This window comes from Sminthopsis crassicaudata, chromosome 2 (assembly GCF_048593235.1).
Source record: "Sminthopsis crassicaudata isolate SCR6 chromosome 2, ASM4859323v1, whole genome shotgun sequence".
Lineage (NCBI taxonomy): Eukaryota > Metazoa > Chordata > Mammalia > Dasyuromorphia > Dasyuridae > Sminthopsis > Sminthopsis crassicaudata.
Genome location: NC_133618.1, coordinates 272088547 through 272112630, shown reverse-complemented (window position 1 = coordinate 272112630; position 24084 = coordinate 272088547). Strand labels below are relative to the sequence as shown.

Here is a 24084-nt window from a genome sequence, read left to right as displayed (position 1 = left end):
ATCGGCATCTGCCCACTTTCATGTAAAAAAATTTTCTGAGTGCCAGGGAGACAAAGATTAACATGAAACTGCCTTTAAAGAGCTCATCTTTTCCTGGAGAGATATACACAAATGAATGTTGAACACAGAAAATTGAGAAGCAAAATAGCTGAAGAACTCATTGGCTCCTAACACCAGAGCTGGAAAGGGGCAGCAGAGATTATCTATCCAGCACTTTACAGATTAAGAAACTAAGCCCGGTTGGATTAAATAAATTGCCCAAGGTCATAAGTGGCAGAAACAAGATTTGAATGCAGGTTTCCTTCACTGCAAACCCAACCCTCTTTCATTTGTACCATGATGTTCCCAAGTCCTCAGTGACTTAGTAATTTTTCCTGAAATATGAAGTCCTCTGTCTGAACTGGTGCAGAGTACTTGTTGGGGGAACCCAGATAAGGGCCAATCTCTGCTACAAACTTGTGTGTTCTCATTCTATAAATACCAAAGTCCCTTGTTTTGCTGGAGGGAGGAGTAGCCTTCCTGAAAAAGACCCAGACATTTATAGGAAGAATGTTTATATTTCTTTTCCTTAAGGACAGTGTTCCTTAAGGACTCTGTTCTGTTATTGTAACATAAAAACATTTGCACCACAAATAAAGGTAGAGATTAAAAACAAAGTGCCCAGGAAGATGATGGGATAGTTGTAGGGGAAGAAGAGGAGTGGGTAGTAACAAGGGTCACAAAAAGGTTTGTTTCTTTGTAGAAAAGTCTATAAGAAGCAAGGGTCTCAAGTGGATTATACAACCTTTTGAATGTGACTGATGACAGAAGATCTTAGGTTAGAATTAGAAGGGGCCTTCACCATCATCCAGACCAGTCATCTCATTTTACAAATGAATAAACTGAGGATAGAAACTTTGGGGGATTTGCCCAAGTTCATACAAACATTAAATGTCAAAATTGGAATTTTAAATTCAAATTCTTGAATTCAAATGTGCATTCCATTACACCAAAATGGCTCCTTTTACACATATTACCTATAATGTCATATTCTAGCTGAAGAAACTTTCCTTTCCTTAAAAGTGTGAACCACCTGAATTATTCTCTTTAGATTAGTTATATTTTATAGAAACTTACTTCTTTTGTCAAGGGTGGGGAAAGAAGGAGGGGAAGATAGATTAGTCTTTATATTCCTCTTGACTCAATTCCTCTGTTTCATATGTACAGTTCAAAACATTAAACAAGAGGCTTTTCCCAAACATTTACCTGTACATACCCTATAGATAAAGCCTCTGAGATAGCATTATGATCAATTCCTTGTTTTCTTTATTAATCATACATTACATGTATCCCATAAAATTCTTTATTCCCTCAGAATACAAACTGTTTCAATAAAATTTATTTTTAAAGAAGGGAGAGGAAAGCACAGGAGGATAATATTCAGAAACTTAGAGTTCCAGGGTCTGAGTTATAGAGTACACAGCTGTTCATGATGGTGATGGGTCAGTAACTGAAGCAAGTCAAGATTCATCATACATCCAGAAATAATTCACAGTCATACTAATTCACTTTTCTCTGTATTTCATAAAGCACTTTCATCACAGAAACTTGATGAAGCTATAAAAATACTCAGGAAGAAAACAAGATTCTGAGGCTTAAAGAGCATGTAATCTTGACTGAGGCTAGTTGAGTGTCCAAGCGAGGTTTAAATCCAAGGCCAGTGCTCTCTCTAATGTGCTAAGTGCCTTGCTGTCTTACCTTGGAATTCATCATTACCAGTTTTACTGTTTTAAAGACGTAGTTTAAAGTTGTTCTGGGAAAAGGTGAAACAAGTGTTTGCTAATTATGTTTTCATGCATCCTGGTGTTAAATTAAAACCATGGAAATTTAGAGATAGCCTTATGCTATGAATGAATGAATGTAACAAATATATGTCAACTGAATTGCCAGTGCTTTGTTGACATCTTTCCTTAAAACTCTTGTGTTTCAAAATTAAGGAATACCCCTTAGTAGTGTCTGTTTGGGAATCATAGTCGTAGATTTTTAGAACTGAAAGGAATCATCTAGTCCAATTCTCTTATTTTATGGAGAAACTGAGGTCAGTGAGGTAGAATGATTTGTCTAAGACTACTCAGGAAAATCTTAAAATCTGATGCCTTTTCTACTATACAGTTTCCTAAGGACATTTTTGCATTCCCAACTGAGCTCTTTCTGTGACTTGAGAAAGCATCTTGCTTTCCACAACTCGTGCACAAATGAGACAAGTCACTTAAAGGTGCCAGTTTTATCCATAGATAATCATGATTACTGGTTTAATTCTTTCAAAAACAGTTTAAAGTTGTTCTGGGAAAGGATAATAGAAATGTTTAAGGAGTGTGTATATGTGTAACTCTTAGTAAATTTCTCTTGAATTCTAATCAAAATCAGACTAAGTTCAGGAACTTACTAATTAGACGTGAATAATGTTTTGGCAGGGAAATGAGGCAGAAGCTGCAGAGGGTGAGTCGTTTTCATTGTCTGACCCCTTGTACCTTTTTTTTTTTTTTTAACACCTTTCAATAGAATAGGAAGAGTTCCAACCCAATTGTTTATGGATTTATGCACAGTGAGAATGAGTCAACATGAGAGGAAGGAAAGCTGAAAAGAAATAAGAAAAAGATGGGCTGGTTATTTTAGAAGTTTTATACAATTAGGCTTAGTCTTCAAGGCCTTTCCATTTTAGTAATATCTGGGAGTATAAATCTGGCATTAAGTCATTCTCATTCAGTTGTGGTAGTTACTTCCTGGTTTTAAATTCAGCAGTTTGAGTAACTGTGTGAACCTTTCACACACAGCTTTGGGTTCTTCTTTCAGCCTAATATCATCTTCAGAGAATTTTTAAAAAACACAGACTAATAATATGTACATAAATATGCATGCATGTATGTATATGTGAGTGCATTGTATTTGTGTATGTGTATTAAGGCTCATGGAAACCAGCATATTTGCAGAGAGGCAGCTTTCAAATGGCCAGGTGGATCTTACTCAAGCTTGGGCCATGCTGTGGCAGGAAAACCTCACTTGGGGTCTTCCCCATATGAACGTGTCATCAATGTATTTAAAGAAAAAAAGAAAGAGCTAATAGGAAATTAAAAGTGACTGGCTTTAAAAAGCCATGTGCAGTCATCTGCAGCTGCAGTGTGAACAACATAGCAAGTATGAGAATGAGAGTTGGAAGGGATTTCTGACACTAGACTGACCATCCATTTGTGTTCATTTTCTGTATCTTGCTCTGGCTTCTCTGAGTTCTAAGGAATGTCCTGTGTCTATTCCCCTGGGCTAAGCTTTGTCAGTTTAATGCCCACAAAAGGCAAGAAGCTCAGGAATCCGGGCACTGAGAGGGAAGTCAGCCAGTACCAAGATAAATGCCCTCACACGAAAGGTGCAGCTAATTGCTGCCTGCCTGAAAACTCCTAATGAAGCCATTGCCTTTTCCCTAAGGATAGGCCTGCTTCAGAGGTCACACCCTCCCACACAATAGAGACCAATCAAGATATTTCAGGGTCAGCTCAGGGGACCAAAATGTGCCAAGTTTTGTCTCCCCCAGTGGACCTCTTTGCTTTGGAACCTAATCCTCCTACTCCCCATTATAGACAACACACTGAAGTCATGCTTTTCTAATTTCTAAGAACATATTCCTTTCTATAACAGTGTGTCTTTTAAGTCAGTGTTATTGATTTGTGACTTGCCCATTTTTGGTCTAACTTTTAGTCATCTGGTTTGAGTATTCAGGCTTTTTGAGAGCAGGGACTCTTCCCTCCTTCCCTCCCTTCCTTTTTCTTTCCCTCCCTTCCTTCCTTTTCCCTCCCTCTCTTCCATCCTTCCTTCTTCCTTTCTTTCTTCCTTCCTTCCTTCCTTCCACCTTTTATTCCTTTCTTTCTTCTTTCTCCTCATGCCTACTATAGTTCCTAGGACATTTGTTATATTTGTTCTGTCATTTTAGCCATGTCCAACCCATCATAACCCCATTTGGGATTTTTTTGGCACAGAAACTAGATTGCTTTCCTATTTCCTTCTCTAGCATGTGGTATACATTCCTTTTTTAAATTTTATTTTATATTTAGACAGTCTGACTTAAGTGACTTGCCCAGGGTCTCCTAGCTAATAAGTATCTGAGGGCAAATTTGAACTCAGGTCCTCCTTATTTCAAGACTGGTACCATCTAGCTGCTCCATACATTCTACCTTCTTTTCTACCATTTCCCCCACTTCTACTAAATTATATACTGTGCACAGCAACAAAATTTCTAATATTCCACTAGTCCTTTATTCATGTCTAGAAAGCACTGAAGTAGAGTTCTAAACCTGATTTTGGAATATCTAAAGGCATCTTCAATAGCTCAAGGAGTGCTGAAATTCTGCCCACCCCCACCCCCCCCCAAAAGGTTAGGACAAATTTGCATTATTTCGCTTTCTTTTTTCAAAATTATTTATTTATTTATTTTTAAGGTAGAGGAAGTGTTATCATATCAATCAATCATGTATGGGAATAAATATAAGAAGGTTCTGAATGACTAACTCTTAATAAACATCAGTTCCTGTGATATAGATACAACTCTCTAATTGAATCATCTAATAAAGCAATCAGTTAGCATTTACTAGCCATCTGCTATATGCCATTGTATCATAGATTTAGCACTGAATCATAGATTGAGAGGGACTTTGAAATCCTTAATCCCATTCTCATTTAACAGATGAGAAGACTAATGCCCAGAAAATTTAAGTGACTAGATAAGGTCACACAGATAATTAATGTCAGGATTTGGACTTGAATTTTCGGGTCTTTTAGCTCCTAATCCAGGGTCACTTGGATTCAGTCAGCTTCACCTTTTTTGTTATTGTTGTGTGCTTGTTTTTTATCTTTCTCTTTTTTTTTTTTTTTTTTTTCCTCTGAGGCTGGGGTTAAGTGACTTGCCCAGGGTCACACAGCTAGGAAGTGTTAAGTGTCTGAGACCAGATTTGAACTTGGGTCCTCCTGAATTCAGGGCTGGCGCTCTATCCACTGTGCCACCTAGCTGTCCCCGTTTTTTATCTTTCTCATATTTTCCTTTTTGATCTGATTTTTCTTGTGCAGCATGATAAATGTGAAAATATGTTTAGAAGAATTGTACATGTTTAACTTATATTGGATTACTTGCTGTCTAGAGGAGAGGGGAAAGGAAAGGAGGAAAAAATTTTGGAACACAAGATATTGCAAAGGTGAATGCTGAAAATTATCTTTGCATGTATTATGAAAAATAAAGTTATTTTATATATATATATATATGTATACATGTATATATATGTATATATGTATACATGTATGTATGTGTGTATATATATATATATATATATATATATATATATATATATATAAAGACTTAACCTGTGGTGAAATTTAATACCTTCATTTCCTCTGCATTCTATTTTAGGATTAAGATTCTTCTCCCCCTCTCCCTGCTCCTGCTTTTTTCTCATTATTTTGTGCAACTTTCTATGCAGTAGACTTTTGACTTTAAAATTACTTAAATGATATTTAATGATTCATCTTTAGAATTTTTCCACTGTGTCTTTCAGCAGTGTTTTGAAAAATAATTTGGATCGTAGCAAGTACTATCAAAACTATATTCTTAAGGTAGAAAAACTGCTAAGGTAAAACAGTGGTTGTCAAGTGCTAACAAGTTTTTTTATTTTTTAATTTGGTTTTCCATTGTTAGTTCTTTGTGTTCACACATGTCAAGTGGCTAAAATAACATTCACTAGGTTGTATGCTCGAAGAATGGGTTGAAGCCAGTATTCAGTCATCAAAAAGTTCACTATGTGAAAAACAAAACAAAATCTAAAACAAAACCTACTATCTATGGTTACTCTTTGTTTCTCTGTCTTTGTATCTCTGCCCTTGAAGAATACAATTTTTATATGATGGTTTTATTTAGCTGTTAAGTTAATGTGTCAAGGAAGTGCATACATCCTACACAATGGTCATGGCCAATGATGAGACCTGTGGAAGTATGTATTTACTTCCTTTATTAAATTGCATTGTCTGAGTCTGAGTCTATTTTTCTTCAGTAGGACTGCCCCTAAGCTATTTTTATTGTCTTTCTCTATAATTGCTACCCTGATTTTCTTCTTTTCTTGGTGTACAGTATTTGCTTGGCTTGTATTATATATTACTTATTATAGAGTTCAAGATGCCAGTTATACAAATATCTTTGACCTGGGACATTTCTGAATGTGCCCTAATAATGGACATTTATAGAAAACCAAAAGTGTCAGGGAAAAGTTCTACTTCTTCCATAGCTTTTTATAGTGCAAATCATAGTGCAAAAACCTCCATTACTATTTTGCTACAGTGCACAAACTCCATTCAGGGAGATGATTACAGATAAGGTCTGGTTACTCCCTTTGTACAGGTTAGCCATCCCTTTGATAGTTTGGTTAACCAGTAGGATTTTGATAGTTGGTTTACTGTTATTTCAGCCTCTTGCATTGGTAAGTAAGCTTTTTGTTGCTTAGCAGCCATAAGAATAAATCCCACAAAAGATCTTTTGTGTCCAAGGCTCATATTCATCCCTTAATTCAAGTTCAGAAGTATCACATTCCTCAGTTCAATTATTTCCCTATATTCTGCTCACAGGATTTTCCCCAGTGCTGCTCTGTGCATGTCCTGTATCCCCCTAGTGCTTAGCAGAATGCTTGGCACATATTGAACCTTAATGCTTATTTATTGGGTAATGGGAACAGTATTGAAGTGATGCAGAGCATCAGTCAGAAAAAGAATAAAAGCCTTGGTATCAGTGAGATTGGATAAAAAATTTGTAGGGTACTCACTTAGCTTCCCTTAGTAGTATTCAGCAAGATATGAGCAGGAATAGAGAAAGTTGTTATCTCCAATAATAAGCCCCTTTGGACAGGTTTCAAAGTGTGTGAACCTGCTTTAAGCTAAATTTTACTTTCAAATTGATAGTACAATGGCACACTTCTTCATGAATGAGTGAAAAAGCATTTTTACTATTTACCATGTGCAAAACACTGTATTAAATATTAGGAATACAAATAGAAAAGCACAGCTGCCTCTAGTCTCTCTGAGCTCAGTTTCTAATGGGGGAGGCAGCCCATACAAGAGGTTACTATAGTAATTCATATGTAAAGGGCTTATGTGTAGCTTTTAGGCTGCAGCAGCAGAGTAGACAATAATACTTCATCTTAAATGTTTTTGCTAATAAAACCACATCATTTCCCAATGTGGAGCCATTTGGCAGTGCCAAGGAACTTATGGCAACAACTTTCTATTTTGAGTCTTTAATAGCTATGGCTATTGAGGAGTGTGACTAGAGTAATTGCTGAGAGAAAATAGGAAAGAAGTAGATGTGATGAATCTTCTTCCTCCCTAAAAGTAATTCACAGTTGGGTTTAGAAAAGGATGAGCTCCCCAGAGGGCGGTGGGTCAAGGGATTCAAGAGTTGAGCCATATAAAGTTTTCTGGGGAGTGATTTGGGGGATTAAATAAATAATAAAATCTGCACATTTCTTTCAAATTGTCTTTTTTTCTGTTATATTCTGTATATTTAAAAATATATATTTTAATAGACTTCTTTTCAGCATCACTATTGCTAATCTCCCTTTCCTGAACTCCTTCCCTGCCAATGGAAAAAATAAAACAAGAGAAAGACTCATAAAACAAATAAGCAAAATCAAGCAAAATTTAATCCACACAGTGGCCATGTCCAAATATATATCTTTGCACCTTGTATCCATCACCTTAGTTAGGAAAGGTGGGTAACATGCCTCATTATGGTTCTTCTGGAGACGTGGTTGGCCATTGAATTAATCAGAGTTCTTAAGCCTTTAAAGCTTTGATTTTTCCTTTACATTATTTCCACCTTTATAAAAATTGTTTTCTTGGTTCTACTCACTTCACTCTGAATCTGTTCAGCTTCCCAATATTCTCTGAAGTGATCTCTCTTCATTAGCAAAGTGGTGTTCTATTTATGTCACATCTTAAACCTTAACAGGTATCTAATCCAACTTTTTCCTAAAGGGGGAATCCTCTCTGTAGCATTCTATTTATATGCCTGAAGCTTGCCTGAAAATTCACATCCAGTGATGGGGAGCTCTACTTTGCAATGAAGCCTTTTCTTCTGGTATTTCAATAAGAAACTCCTTCAGACAAGCTTTAACGTGACTCTATGTCAGTAATATAGTATACTCCCTAAAATTCTTGCTGCTAAGAGAGAACAGGAATGAACCAAATACTGTAGGGTTTGTTCCCCAGTCCACTTCCTTACCTTGAGCTTTTGTTTTTGCCTAGACAAAATTGAAGGACTAAAGACTAAAGGAGATTAAAATATATATAATATATATACATATATATGTGTATGTATATATTTTTTTGTTTTCCCCATTAGATTGTGAGCTTATTGTTTGTTTTTCTCAATAGTATTTTATTTTTCCAAATACATAGATAGTTTTTAACATTTATTTTTAAGACTTTGTATTCTAAATTTTTCTCCCATCCTCTTTTGCCTCTCTCCTTCCCAAGGAGCAATCTGATATAGGTTAAATATGTGCAGTCCTTTTAAACATATTTCCATATTATCATGTTGTACAAGAAAAATGAGACCAAAAGGGAAAACACCACAAGAAAGAAAAGCAAGCAAACAAAGGTGAAAATACTGTGCTTCAATCCACATTCAGTCTCCATAATTCTTTCTCTGGATGCAGATGACATTTTTCATCCCAAGTCTATTGGAATTGTATTGAATCATCCATTGCTGAGCTAAGTCTATCACAGTCGATCATCACATCTTACTGTGTACAATATTCTCTTGATGCTGCTCATTATCATCATCAATTCATGCAGTCTTTGTAAGTTTTTCTGAAATCATCCTGCTGATTGTTTCTTATAGAACAATAATATTCCATAACATTTATATACCATAATTTACTCAGTCATTCTCCAACTGATGGACATCCACTCTGTCCATGTCTGTAGTCCTTGCCACTACAAAAAAAGCTGCTGCAAACATTTTTGCATATATGGGTCTTTTTCCCTTTTTTATGATCTCTTTGAGATACAGACCCAGTAGGGACACTGCTGGATTAAAGGGAATGCACAGTTTGATAGCCCTTTGGACATAGTTGCAAATTGTTCTCCAGAATGGTTGGATCGTTTCAGATTGTGAACTTCTTGAGGCAGGGACTGGTTTTTTTCTCTTTCTTTATCCCCAACACTTAGCATGGTGCCTGGCACATATCAGGAGCTTCATAAATGTTTATTGATAGATTGTTTGACTGGAGTCTTCCAGTGAAGAAGCAGGGTTAGGAACAGAGAGGGATTTGTCTTTATTCTATTCATCTTCTCTCATCCAAAATCCAAGATTTTCGGATCCTCTCCTCAATTGCTTCACATCTTCCCTTACTCTTGGCCTTTTAGAATTCTTATGTTTCTAACAGCTGTCATTTCATATCTTCTTTAATAAAGTGAATTATTATATTTCCACAAGATTAAAAATTAATGTGTAAGTAAGTTTTATAATCTTAAGACTGATTTTATTTGAGGTTGGGCTAGAAGAAATGACAGAGAATTGTCACTGAAAAACAGTTTTTAGCTTTCAATTAGAAAAATTGTGCTTCAGATAAACCTTTGGCTATGAAACTGCCATTTCACAAAGCTAAAAACCAATTTTTAAGCAGATCCCATATAAAAGAGAGGCACAAAATAAGTAATGTTAGTTTGTAATAATTTATAGAAAGCAGAGAAAAAGACTTTGGGCCCAAGGCCTGGATTTAAATCCTATTCTCCTACATAGTGGATGTGTGACAATGGGCACATCATTTAATTTCTCTCAGAGTCACAGGTAGTTGTCTTAGCAAATCTCTAGGACTGTAAGCTTGCAGGTAAGCTGCCAGTCTGCTTTGATGATGGAAGTTCTTTACATCATTAAAATCACAGTTCTCTTCTTCCCTCTCCCCACAAAAGAATGATAGATAATTTGTAATCTCCCTAATGGAAAAAAAAGAGTAAAAAATAATTATAAGCTCAATGAAACTCAGTTTCCTCCTTTTCATTTCAGGTACATGCTTATATCATCAGCTACCTGAAGAAAGAGATGCCAGCAGTATTTGGAAAGGAGAATAAGAAGAGAGAACTTATCAGTAGGTTACCAGAAATCTATCTTCAACTACAGCGGGAGTACCAGATTTCAGCAGGCGATTTCCCTGAAGTCAAATTGATGCAGGTATTGTGGGGGCAAAGGGATCAATCTGTTTCTGGTGGTTTTTTGTGGTTGTGCATGAGATCCATATGTTGTAGGACCAAGAGAAGCATGATGAAATAGGTATCTTTCTGTCTTTGCAAACAAGGCAAAAATTCACCAATTCTTTAAATCACCTATCCAGATTTTTAAAACCAACTTGCCTCCTTTAGGCAGTGCAGAAGCAGCAAAAATGAGTGGTGCACACCGTGACTATGTGCCAAACTATGAGAGAAGGCGGGTGGGCAGCCCTCAAGGGTTCTGTCAAAGGATCTTGTCTGGGCTCTGAACTGGTGCCTTGCTGGTCTTCCCCCTCAAGGAAAGGACTGCCTCTCTGCAGCGTCCTGGCTCCTGAATCCTTCCAGATCAAGATGGTGAATCACAGAGTAGAAAGCCAGGCAGCCAGCTGCATGACTCACACACTGTGGGGGACTTCTTGCTTGTTGGGTCCTCGGAGGCTCTGTGACAAATAGCGCAGCAGGTCATCCAGCTACTCTTCTGCCAGTCAGCCTACCGGCATCAGCCATGTGTCTGAACATGATGAGAAAACCACAAGGACCTCTGTTCTATATAAGCTTGATTACACCCTTGTGTGTTGGGCAGTATAAGCAGTGTCATTCAGGTTTTCCAGAGAGGAAGTTGAGTCATGTAACTTGCTTAACCAGCTAGGTAGGAAGCACAGGGGACAGAGCTCCAGGTCTGGGGTCAGGGACCCGAGTTCAGATTCTGCCTCAAGCTCTTAGTAGATCTTTGATGCTTGGCATGTTATTTTACCTCTCAGGACCTCAGCTAGAGCATCACTGATAGAGCCAGAGGGGATCTTAGCAGCCCTCTAGTCCAGCCCCCTTCTCTTACACCTGAGGAAAATGGGGCTTGGGACTTGTCTCACACAAACCATGTCAGAAGCAGGATCAGAACTCAAGACCTGTAACTCTGGAGGCTTGTTCTCACCTATGGAGGGAGGGAGCCAGACTCAGGGACCTCCAAGGCCCCGGCAGGTGTAGATCCTTGATCCTCTCATCTTCCATTTCAGAAACACATTAGAGTTCACAAAGTTCACAAGTGGAGAGCAGAGATTATTAGTGGGATAAAGAGTGCCATTTTTCAGATAGAGAAATTGAAGCTTACAGAAGGGCCTGGCTCAGGCTGGCTAAGCATCTCCTCCCCGCGCCAGAACTCACGTCAGAGCTGTGACACACTCAGCACCAGAGTGAGGGGATACCGAGGGGCGGACCCGGGAGGAGCCGGGCACCCTAACAGCGCCGGCGTGGAGCTGTGGCTGAGCGGCCGGGGCCTTCCCTGCACTAGCCAGAGAGCCCGGTTACAGCCCCTCCGGGAGCAAAGCACCCACAGAAAATAGATAAAAATAAAGGGGAAAGGTTTTATCGGGTCCCCCCGAGTGTGTGCACAACCAGTCTCTTCCATGTCACAGCAGCAGCAAGCAGCTAACTAAGGCCAGAGACTGACTCCCCCACTCCCTTTCCCTAAGGGGATGGAAGTGTATTTTATTGTCTGTGCTGCAGAGCCAAGGTTGCAGGGCTGTCCCTGAAGTTACCACCAGGGGGCACCATAGTGCACAGGCAGGAAGTGTGGCCCCAGACACTCCCTGGCTGTGTGGCCCTGCACCAGTTACTTCTCTCTGTTTGCATCAGTTTCCTCATCTGTAAAATGGGCTGGAGAAGGGAATGGCCATCCACTGTCTCTGAAAACAACTGAACACACATACACATCACGCAGTCACCCCAACTTCTGTTCTCTTGCTTCAGGCTGCATCAGCCCCCAGCAGTGTTCCCGAGGCAAGGAATCATTTCTTACAGCACTGTGGCATTGATCACATCCACCCACCGCAGCGTGTTTGGCCATCCTCCCACTCACGGGCCCCTGTTTTGTTTTAGAGGGTTTTTGCCGCTACAAAGTGTCGCTGTGCCTTTTATGGGCCTACTTTGTGGTGTCTGTGGGGCATGGACGGTGCCGCCCAGCACCTGCTCAGGGCTGTGAGAGCTTTTTGTTCCGAGACTTTCCACGGTCCTTGCGACCCGGCTTTGTTGCTGTCCGGGCGTTTTCGTTGTGACACTGTCTGGGGTTTCCCATTTCTTTCTCCAGTCCCTTTTCCAGATGAGGAAACTGAGGCAAACGGGTAAAGTGACTCATCCAAAGTCACACAGCCAGTAAGTGTCTGAGGCTGGATTTGAACCGGGGAAAATGAGTCTCTGTGCACTGTAGCGCCACCTAACTGCTTGAAACCCTTACTGCTTCCACCGGTTGCTGCTTTGGTTGCGTTTCTCTCCTTAGGGAATAGAAGCATTTCCCTATGATTTTGGCTAGCTCGACATTGCTTCTTACTAGACTCTTTGGGAGAATGTTCTGTTTACTAGGACCGGGCTGGGCATGAAGAAATCTTGGAAAGGTTCTGGTTTTCCCAGTGCTGAGTCAGGGCAGAAGAGAGGGAGGAGGAAGGCCTGACCCCTCCTAGGAGAGAGGGAGGGAGGAGATGGGGGAAAACTCCCTATCCCTGTGTTCCCTGAACTAAGAATCATGAGAAGGATGCCTTACATGTGTGTAGCATTGTTACAGTATCAAACATAGACTGAAAGGAAGCTTAGAGGGCCTTGAGCCCAACCCTTCATCTAAACATGGAAAACCTGAGGCACATAAAAAGTTATGTGAGTTGTCCCGGGTTACCCATTCAGTAAGCCATAAAGGGGTTTTTGTTTGGGATGAATGGGTTTGGGGGGGCCGTTAAATACATCCTTTTATTAAAATGAGATTCTCCCTTCTCTCTCATCATTTGATCAACAGCAGTTTTCAGAAAAGCTTAGGAGAGAGAAATGATAGCTAAGGATTGAACTTTTGTTATTTTTTACCCCATTTTTATCAATATCTTTTGTTTTTGCATCGTCTTCATTTCCAAATATATTCCTCCCCTTCTTCTCCACCCAGTAAGTCATCCATTGGGAGAAGGTTGTGAGGAGGAGATTGTGGGAAGGAGGAGGAAGAAGAGAAGGGGGGAAAAAGGAAAAGGAAGTAGTAGGAGAAAGAAAAAGGAGATAGAAGAGGAAGAGAAAAAGGGAAATGAAGTGAGGAAAAGGAGGAAAAAAGAAAGGACATAGAAGTGGAAGAAGTGGGAAAAGAAAAAAGGAAAAGAAACTAGAAAAGGAAGAGAAAAAAGATAAAAGAAAAGGAAGTAAAAAGGAAAAGGAGGAAGAAGAATTGTAATTGTTGAGTACAGTACCCACATTCTGACTTTGGAAAAAAGAGAAGAATAGTCTAAGTTTGAGTTTCTCAAATTGAGAAAAAGAAAGCTGAAATGACCTGTCTGTCCTAAATCCCAAAGCACAAAGTTGAACCCGTTCCTCAGAGTACCAATTCAGGGCTCTTGCCTCCAGTAGCCTAAGGCTCATATAATGGCTTAATTTGTGGCAAATCGGACTCTGTTTTTCAAGCCTATGCTAGTTTTACTGCAGGGATGTGTCAGTCCTGTAGAATGCAGGAAAATATATGACTAATGCACTGTGCTAATGACTAGAGATTTGACCTTGAGTCACTTAAAAGAGCTTTGAAAAGCAAGCTGATGTGCCCATTTCAACAGCAGGGGGCAGAAGAACTGCATCTTTTGATCTAGATGTTAAAGCCCTCAGATTTGAAAGCTTCCCACCCCACGCTGCCTCCTTAAACCCACCACCCTCCCCCGAAGGGTTGAAAATATATCTTCCTTCATTTCTCTGCAAAAGTACATTTCTGGAGGACTATGGGTGTGGAAAATTGCATATATTGTCAGACCCAGGAAATTGCACATATTTGTCAGCTCTTATAATGTGTTGCTTTTGCTCAAATGCTTTTTTTCCCCTTGTTCTTTTTTAGTCTTTGTTACAAAAGGTGGATGATTGGAGGGGCAAAGATATATTTGGAAATGAAAGAGATTTTTAAAAGAATAATTTTTTTAATGCTGCCTTAACGGGGTATTTTGTAGAATTCAGGATTTCAGAACTGAAAGGAACTTTAGAGATCTAATCTAGCCCAGCATTCTCATGTTACAGATTGTCAGACCCAGGACATTGATAGTTCGCAGATTCATATAGGAACCTGCCTTCTTACCCTAAGGTTATGGTGAGACCCATTGTCCCAACTTGGTTACATGGGATTTATCTTCCGTCTAGATTAGAAAATGACAGATGACAGTTTTTAGTTGAGAAAAAAAGTTGATTTTTGTTTCTCAGGGAGATCGTTTTTCTAAAACAGACCATATCCTACCACTTCACCACTTAGGAAATCCAATATCTCCCCATTATCTCAAAGATCACTGACAGACCTTCATTTGCCATTTGAAGGCATCACAACCTGATTCTGCTCTCCTTGCCTGGCCTTATTTGTCAGTAATCCAGTCCAAACAATTTACAGTCTGGTCAAAATGGCTTCATTGCTGTTCCTCACACATGACGCCACATCTCTTAACTCCATGCCTTTGCATGTCCCTGCCCTTCAGGTACTCCAGTACCACTGAAGCCTCTTAGAATGTCTAATTATGGGAAAACAACACAAATACACATACACCCACATATATGCACATATTCAAAATGCAGTCTTTGTAGGGGGACTCATTACTAATTATAAGGATAGAGAAGGTCCTCAAATAAGACCTGAATTAAGCTTTGAAGAAAACTAGACATTCTTCTTTGGACAGTGTAGTTTTCCCCAAGAAATCAAGCAATCTGCTATAGGTTAAATATGTGCAGTCCTTTAAAACATATTTCCATATTCATCATGCTGTGCAGGAAAAATTAGATCAAAAGAGAAGAAAAAAGACATGAGCAAACAAACAACAAACAAAAAAAAAAAGGTGAAAATACTATGATCTGCATTTAGTTTCCATAAGTCTCTCTCTGGATGCAGATGGTACTTTCCATTGCAAGTCTATTAGAATTATGAGGCACTTCTTGAATTAGTGGAGGAATTCTGTGACATGGAGGTGAGGAAGGAAGGAATTCCAGGCATGAATGTCAGCCAGTGCAAAGACATGGAGATGTGAGAAATAGTGACAACTAGTTTAAATGGATCACAGAATGCTGGAGGAACTACAATGTCCAAGGTTTATAAAGGGCTTAAAAGCTGAACAGAAAAGTTTGGGTTGTATTCTAAAGCAACAGGGAGCCCTGGAGTTGTTTGAGAAGGGGAATGACAGATTTGCACTGAAGGAAAAACACTTTGGCAGCGGTGTGGGAAATGTGCTGTAGGCAAGGAGAGTGATGTAGATAGATAAGTGGTGATGAGTTCCTGGGCTGAGGCAGGAGCTGTGTGCATGGAGATGAGGGCTTTGATTTGAGAGATTTTTATGGGGGTCAGAAAACTTGCAAGTTGATTGCTTGTGTGGCTTGAGAGTGCCCAGTTCAGAATTGCATTGAGGTTCCAAACCTGGGGGACTAGGAAAAGGATGCTAAGCATTAGTTGGAAAAGGATGGATTGGGGGAAGGGAAGGATGACGAGTTCATTTTGTGTGCTTCCTGTGGGATGTCTAGTTGGAAATATTCAGAAGGTAGTTGGTGGGGAAGTAAAGCTCAAGGGAGACACGAGGGCTGCTTGTGAGCTGTGAATCCTCTACATGGAAATAATCATTCAAAAGGGATGGGAGCTGCTAGGGGACGGGGCTCTGGTGAGCTTGCGTGTGAAGACCCCAGTAATAGAGCAGTTGGGATTCATTTCCCATCTGCTCTCCAGCACAGGAACTGTAGACACTCCCTGCCTCTAGCTGACATTTCTTCCTGCCAGCTGTCTGCATATTTGCCCTCACCATGTGCGTTTTCCTCCCTCCCGTTCCCCCACCTGTCTATCTGCTCCCCCGTGTGAAGGGATTCCATTGTGCCCTCTTAGCATCTCTGGGAGAAAGGGCTCGAGTGCTGTTTCTAAGAGATGGGGTAGGTGTGTGTTTCCACCCCAGAGGAATCTTAACTTGTTGATCACCAAAGTCCTGGCATTTTTGTGTAGGCTCTCCTCCTCCTCCTCCTCCTCTGCAGTTTGTTTCCTGATTAATGAAATGTCATGGCAAGCTTGTTTGTCTTTTTCAAGTCTGCTTGCCTGGTCATTGTCAGCCAAAGGGACTGACCTACAGCTTCAGTGTTTTAGAAGTAGGGTAAAATAAATGTCCTCAGCGAAATGTAATCCCTTATGTAGGAGTCTTCAGGAGCCATCAAGGAGACTTGTTGTCTGTTTATGGCCAGTGTGGAGGATTCTAGCCTCTTTACACTGATCTATTCAAAAGACTAAGTCTACTTTCCTCCAGTGGGGCTGTTCCCCTCACCGAGAGCCAGAACTAGGTCTTTTGTCTGGACCTGCTACTTAAATTAAGAGGCTTTATAAATTCTCACCCAACTTCTTGTTTTTAATTAAATTAAATTCTTGCATATAATTCTCTTCCATTTTCTGCTTTTACTTTGATTCCCTTGGATCAACAGCTGATTCAATAGATTTGATGCTCAGTGGCTAAAGTATTTTAATAGCCCTGCCTTTGCCATAAATACCTTTTTGATGTGGTGTCAACAGTTCTAACTAGTCCCTTTGTATAATTATTAGTTTATAGCCCCTTTCAGACTATAAAGCTCAATCAAACATTGAGGCTGAGATTGTTAGCTCACCTTGTGAAAGGAAGCATTGATGTCTAATTGTAAAAGCATGTGAGATTTTCCTCCCTCCCCATCCCCTTGCAGTGAAGGACCATGGGTGGAGAGTACTCAATTAAAGTGGTGGTTAGTTTTAACTAATTTCCCCCCCTTTCTTTTTTTCATTTATTACAAGGGATAACTTGCTGATTATGGGAAGAATACCTGTAGGGAAAATGGTGATTTATTGATTTATTTATTTGTTTTTGCTGAGGCAATTAGGGTAAATCCCAGGGTTACACAACTAAGAAATGTGTTTTGTCTTGTTTTGGCTAGGAAAAAACAACTATGTACACAATTCTTTTTCGTAGAATAATCTAACTATAGTGATTCTGACTTATCTTTTTACAATGTGATATTGTAGTATATCTGGACTAAAGGTAGAGAAACCTGAATTCTAGTTCTACTTCAGCCACTGATTTACTAGGCAAAAACCTGGTACAGTCAATCTCAGACCTTGATTTCCTCATCCATAAAATACTTCCTCTTCCTCCTCCCCAGGGTAGTTATGATGTCCAAATGGAAGAACAATGTGAAAATGCTTTAAAGAATATATAACAATTTATAGATTTAGGTTGTTATTATTGCTCTAACATGCTGAAAAAACTACCTCTATTTTTAAAAATTAATATAAACTAAAGCAGCTTTAGGTTTTTTTTAATAGTTTTTTTTTAATTTTTAAAATATATACAAAGATAGTTTTCAACATTCACCCTTGTAAAACCTTGTGTTCCAAATTTTTCTCTCTCCCTCCCTCCCCCCCAATACCTTCCCTAAACAGTAAGTAATTCAATATATCTTAAAACATGAAGCAGCTTTAGTTTTGTTCATTTCAAAAAAAAAAAAAAAAAAGTGCTCTCTGAAAATCATTCATGTAGATGGGAAGGACAGATTTAGGGTCTCCACTAGGGAGAAGGTTCTGGAAAACAAGTGTGCATCCAGATCTAAGTATTTGAAACTTAGTTTAAAAGAAAAGCCACTTTCCCAGATCGGCCAATGAAAAATGTCTAAATATCTCTTCAATTTGTCATTTGACAGGAGCAGCTTGAAAACTACGACTTCACCAAGTTCCACTCCCTGAAGCCAAAACTTATCGAGGCTGTGGACAACATGCTGACCAACAAGATCTCCTCCTTGATGAACCTCATCAGCCAAGAAGAAATCAACATGCCCACGCAGCTGGTGCACGGCGGGGCCTTCGACGGGACCACGGAGGGGCCCTTCAACCAAGGCTACGGGGAAGGAGCCAAGGAAGGCGCCGATGAGGAAGAGTGGGTCGTGGCCAAGGACAAGCCGGCCTATGATGAGCTCTTCTATACCCTGTCGCCTGTCAATGGCAAGATCTCCGGTGTCAATGCCAAGAAGGAAATGGTGACCTCCAAGCTGCCCAATAGCGTCCTGGGCAAGATCTGGAAGCTCGCAGACTGCGACAACGACGGCATGTTGGATGAAGAAGAATTTGCACTGGCCAAGCATCTCATCAAAATTAAACTTGATGGTTACGAGTTGCCCAACAGCTTGCCCCCTCATCTGGTCCCCCCCTCCCACCGGAAATCTGTATCAAATACAGATTAAGAAACAAGAAGCAGGAGGGAGGCCATGGGGTCCAGTAGAAAGATCTGGACCAGTCATCTGGAAATCTGGGGTCTAGTCCTCAGTTTGCCGTTCTCTGGGACTCTGACCAAACTGTTTTGTCTTTCTGGGCCTCTGTTTCCTTATCTTTAAAAGAACAGGGATGAACCAGATGGCCTTTTCAGTTTCCTTCCAGCTCTAGAATTCAAAGGGTTCTCTTCTAAGTCCAGGGCAGGAAAAGGGAGAAAGAATGAGAAATGAGTAAAAATTGAGATATTCAGAAGTTGCAGTGTGAAGTTGGGCTCTTGGTAACTTCAGTTATACATCACTTTCAACTGAACCACTGAAAACCATCTTTAACAAGCCTTTTTTCCCTTCTCTAAGCATCAGTCAGCGAATCCTGTGGCTGCCTTTACCCTTCACAGGTTAAGCGAGGGAGGGGAGGGATGGTCTTCTTTATTTGACATCTGCCATCTTTAGGAAAAGACCAGGGATTGACTCCACAATTGCCAAACTACCCACTGACTAGAAGAAAGACATTTCTTAAACCCTCAAAACCTAGATTTGAAAATGAGAAGTTTTCTTTGTTCTGTGGACTCATATCCCTGCTCTAGGCCTAAAGGACTTGAGCGCTCACCCTTGTCTAAGTGATTGCAGTCCAAAACGGCAGACCCGAAGGGTGATTGAGACCATTTCTCCCTCTGCACCAAATCCATACTTGGTTGGGAAACTGAGGGGAACATGTCTCTAACCATAAGCAAGAATACAAGCATAAGTTTGTAGTCAACAACTAGTTGACTTCTATATGGAATACTTATAGGACCAGTGTCAGTTTAAAATGCACTTGCCACCATTTTATGACATCTTTGAGGTCTCATGATTACAATTTCCTTGTTTGCATGTCCAGTCATATGTAGCAGTCTGTCTTCCTTAAATGACCATCAGGGAATGAGGTTTATTACCCTGGAATGTCATAACGTCATTATACAATGACTTACAAGATCCAAGTTCACACATCATTAGCTGTGTGAACTATTTTCTAATTACTATTTTCTAAAAATCAGGGATTATTTTTGGTTAATTCCAGCAAAAAGGGGAGAGGGGTTGGAATAAAAACCTTGTTTCAAAGACAGTTCATTTATCTACTCTCTTTTAAAAGCCAGGCATGGTATGTAGCAATACCTTAATTCAGATGGGATTTGCATTTTTTATGTTTGTATTTAACCAAAAGTCCACTCTTTGTCCCTTCCAATACTCTTTGTTTTCCCTGTTCTCTCTGGCCCTTTTGTCCAAACTCTTGTTTTGGAAGGATAGTAGTTAGACCTCTGCCTGGGCATCAGCATGGAGAAATCACCAGTATGATTTTTCTGAATTAGAGGAAGACAGCAAAAGGAGAAGTCTATCTAGTCAAAACCCCAACAGTCATAGGAAGCCAATGAAATTATGACAGTCCCCCATGGCTTTTCCAGAAAAAGCCAACTGCTTGCCTATTTGTCCCTTTTTCTGTCTTCTGAGGTACCAAAGCAAGAAATATTAAATTCAAAGAAATCACTATTTCTGTTTGGAAAGAGTTTGGTTTTTTGTTGTTGTTTTTTTAGTCTTAGTCTCCATTCTCTCTAGTTTAACTTTTTAAATTGTTTATTGTAAAGAGAATTAAATGTCTAACAACGCAAATTGTTTCCACTAATGAACTTCTAAAATATAATTTAGGTCAGTATTTATGATCCCAATACTAAAATCAGAGCAAAGGATATTTTCTTCCCATTTCTGTGTGAGCATTGGCCCAGTTCTTGGACCACCATAGTGTTGTACTTAAGAACAAAATGGGGCAGGGAGGGAAGGGCATTAAATTGTTCAAAAGCTTACTCTAAAGTTGTTGGATTCTCTATTTGGATTTATTTTTATTCTCTATTTGATTGATTGTCATATATATAAACACTTTTTTAATATGTTCTTGAATATATGAGGATATACATATAAACTTTATATACAAAGATTCTATATGTGTGTGTGTGTGTGTGTGCACATGTGCATGTGTGTGTATAAAAACAGCACAGTAAAGTGAATTTCTCACTGGATTTGAGATCAGAGGAAACGAGGTTTGAATTAGAATTTCTGAAAAGACCTTACTGACTTGTGATGTGCGACACATCATTTCTGAAGTAGACCTCAGTTTTTTCATCTTAAAATACAGAGTTTGAACTAAATTTTTCCAAGACTTTTTCCAGCCCTAACCTAGCCTATATTGTGTTCATGGAAAATAATTTAATTTGTGGGTTATTACAAAGCTGAACTTTTTGTATTTAATGCAAAATGATTATGTTTTCTGGACTACTGATAGTTAAATGATAGTCTAGTGCAAGATAGAAACACATGAAAAGCATTTATTAGGCACTTTCAAGGGTAATTGTTAAGAGGTTGATGGAAGAAAAAGAGTGAAGAACAGGGGGAGGATAGGAGATTGCCAGTTTCTCATCTTAGCATCAGGGAGGCACCAATGATATCCAGCTCCAGAGTTCTTTGCAGCTCTATCCAAAATGCCATGCAGATTCGTTATTCTTTTACCTACAGTAAGGAAGTCGGAGCATAGTTTTGGTCCAGTTACTGAGTTTCTAATTGAGGTATTAATTGGAGAAGTAAGAGCAGTCTCCAACACCTACAAATCTTGATAAGGTAGCATGCTGGTACTTGTTCTGTTCATTCCTGAGGGTTGAACAAGAAGCAATGGGCAGAAGTTGCCAAAGGACAAATTTAGGATTGCCATCAGGAAAGATGTCCTAAAAATTAGAGGAGTCCAAAGTGAAATTGGCTGCTTGGAGTGGCAGTAGATTCTCCCTCACTGAAGGTCTCCAGACTTGCTGGGTTGCCCCTTATCCACTATGGTTTGTGTAATAGAGATTCTTTTCAGGTATCTGTTGGACTACCTGGCTTTTGGAGGCCCTTCAAACTCTCAGACTCTGGTCTGGTGCCCTTCCTTGGTCTTACCCACTGTTTTCTCCAAGTCCACAGTTGCCAGTAAAACTCAGAAATGTGGCAGTATGATGGAACTTGGCATATAACTAGGGATTTCTGATGACCTGAAAACTTCTACCTACCCTAGTTCAGTCCTCTTCTTGGCTACTTAATGGAAACATTTTTCCCCCTTTGCATCAAAATTTTTTAAGATTCTGAACTTAGAACTTTTCCTAAAAAGAGTATTTCTATAAACAAAATACAAAAATAGAGCACCATCTGAAACCATGAATCTTTCTTTCATACTAATTATCATTTCAAGTTTGTAAATTCTATGTATTCTAAACTGCCCTGCTAGTCTATGATTTTAATGGAAATATCTTAAGAATTCCACTTCTTTATACAGAAAGTTTCTAGCTAATCAATGACGCATATGTCTTTTGCCTTGAGGTTAGAAAAATTATAAATCTTCTAAATAAAAATTCTAGGATTATGTTCCTGCTTATTAAGTTACTCTCCCATCTAGCTACTCCAGAAATGAGATATTCAATTTTAAAATTTCACTTGCCTAAATATCATGCGAGACCAGTGGAGGAAATTTCAGAGCAGCCTTACACCCCCAACAAGGTCCTTTTTGCAGCCAAGTACCTTGTGATAAGGTTACTCAGCTGCTTTTCCCATCTCTCAAGCCCACCAAGTCCCCTTGCCTGCCCTCTTAACAACTATTCGTTATTTAATATGAGAACCATTTGGTAGAACATTAGTTCTAGTTTCTTAGCTTTTATCACAAGACAGCAGCTGCCTACATCTTATGGGAAACAGCAAACTGTTGGGAAGAAGATGATGGATGCAATGAGAATAATTCTGGCTTTATCATCAGAGGATCTGGGATCAAATCCTATCTACTACCCATATAACCTTGGCCAGGTTTCTTTTTTTAATATTTTACTTTATTTTGCTTTCATTTGTCATGAATTTTCAGTTTTAATATTAACAATTTGACTTTATTAACTGTTTTTCTATTTTCTTAAGCTTTTATTGAATTTTCTTTCTTGAAAAATTATTTTTCAACATTTTAAGTTCCAGATTATTCCTTCCCACCATCCTCTCTCCTACCCAATGAGAAGTCGAACAATATGATATCTATTATATATGTGAAGTCATGTAAAACATTTCTATATTGGGGGGAAAAGAAAAATGGAGAAAGCAGAAAATAATATGCTTCAATCTGTACTCAAAGTTCTCCGCCTAGAGGTGGATGGCATTTTTGATCCTGAGTTCTTTGGGATTTTTGTGAGTGTCCTTGATCAGCATAGCTGTTGTTCACAGTTGATCATCTTACTGTTCCTGTGTACAGCGTTCTGGTTCTGCTCCCTTTGCTTTGCCTCAGTTTGCAGAAGTCTTCCCAAGTTTTTCTGAAACAATCCTCCCATTCACTTCTTTCAACACAATAGTATTCTTTGAACATGTATTAGCCTCTCTAGGCTATAGTTTCCTCATATAAAAAATGAAGAAGCTGAACTAAAATTCTTCTAAGGACGTTCATGGAGGAGCACAAAACCTGGAGAGCAAGAACAGAGATCTGTTGTCTACTTGAATTGTGGAGTCCACAATAGATAACTTTAACTTGTTCTGGTTTTGTGGACAAAACGGTTAAGGGACAAGGGACAGAGCTCCTTAAAACCCTCTCTCCTCCCCAAAAGATCACAAACATTTCATAGGGAAGTCCCCACACTGGATTGCTCTTTTCACATCTGGCTCGCTTCTGTGCTCAGTTGGCCTTGCCCTTCCTCCAGATCACTCCTGAAGAAGGATGCCAAATGCTGCCGTCCCTTTCCCATATGCGCCACCTGGGAGCGCTCCAGGTGAACCTGCCTGCCGTTGGAGTGGGCACGTGATGCCCTGACTCACTGCCCAGCAATGTGCCTCCCCGACCTTCCGTCCTTACTCTTCACTGTGCCCTGAACCACGGGCGGCACGTGCTTCCTAAAGGAGGAGAAGCATTTTACTCTGTTTACCCCATCATAGGTGGGTGAGATGAAGCTCCTCTTCTTGTCCTGGATAATACTTATTCTGTTCAAATAAACATGAACATAACCTTGGTGTATATTAACTAATGCTATAAGAATATATAATTTGCTTCTATTTTTGTGTAATCATTGTCTGGAAATGATGTGGTTTTTAACTGCTGATTAATAAACTTAAAAAAAAATACTGCCTTTTCCCCTAATTTGAGTGTTGATGAATTTACAGCAGTAAAGCCTAAGACTTGCTCACTGGAATTCTGGGGAGGGAGAGGGAATGTGCTCAAGTGAGGCTCCGGGTTCAAATATAAGCTGTGCTATTGCCCAAGTATGATACTGGCCAAATCATCTCATCTCCTAAAATGAGAAGCTGGATTTGGGTTGTTTTTTGTTTTTGTTTTTGGAGGGGGGTAATAAATAGAAATCAAATGCAATACTGCTAGTTCTTCTACACAGGAATATCAATAATAACAGCTAGTGCTTTAAGGTTTATGAAGCACTTTACAAATATCTCATTTTATCCTCACAATCCCGGGAGGTAAATAATTTTTGTCCCCATGTTATAATTAAGGAAATGGAGGCAAATGGGCCAAGTGACTTGTACAGTCACACAGCTATTACGATTTGAATTCAG

The 24084-nt window shown here is 39.4% G+C and overlaps 1 protein-coding gene across 1 annotated transcript in view; it reads left to right on the top strand.

Moving 5' to 3' along the window:
* The window catches only part of EHD4 (EH domain containing 4), a 94029-nt gene extending 73683 nt beyond the window's left edge, over positions 1-20346 (top strand). Inside the window, exons 5-6 of the mRNA XM_074289364.1 lie at positions 10073-10237; positions 17941-20346. Coding sequence (XP_074145465.1) covers positions 10073-10237; positions 17941-18477 — 702 coding nt within the window. The 3' untranslated portion in view covers positions 18478-20346. The remainder of the gene's footprint in view (positions 1-10072; positions 10238-17940) is intronic.
* Positions 20347-24084: the final 3738 nt, after the last annotated feature.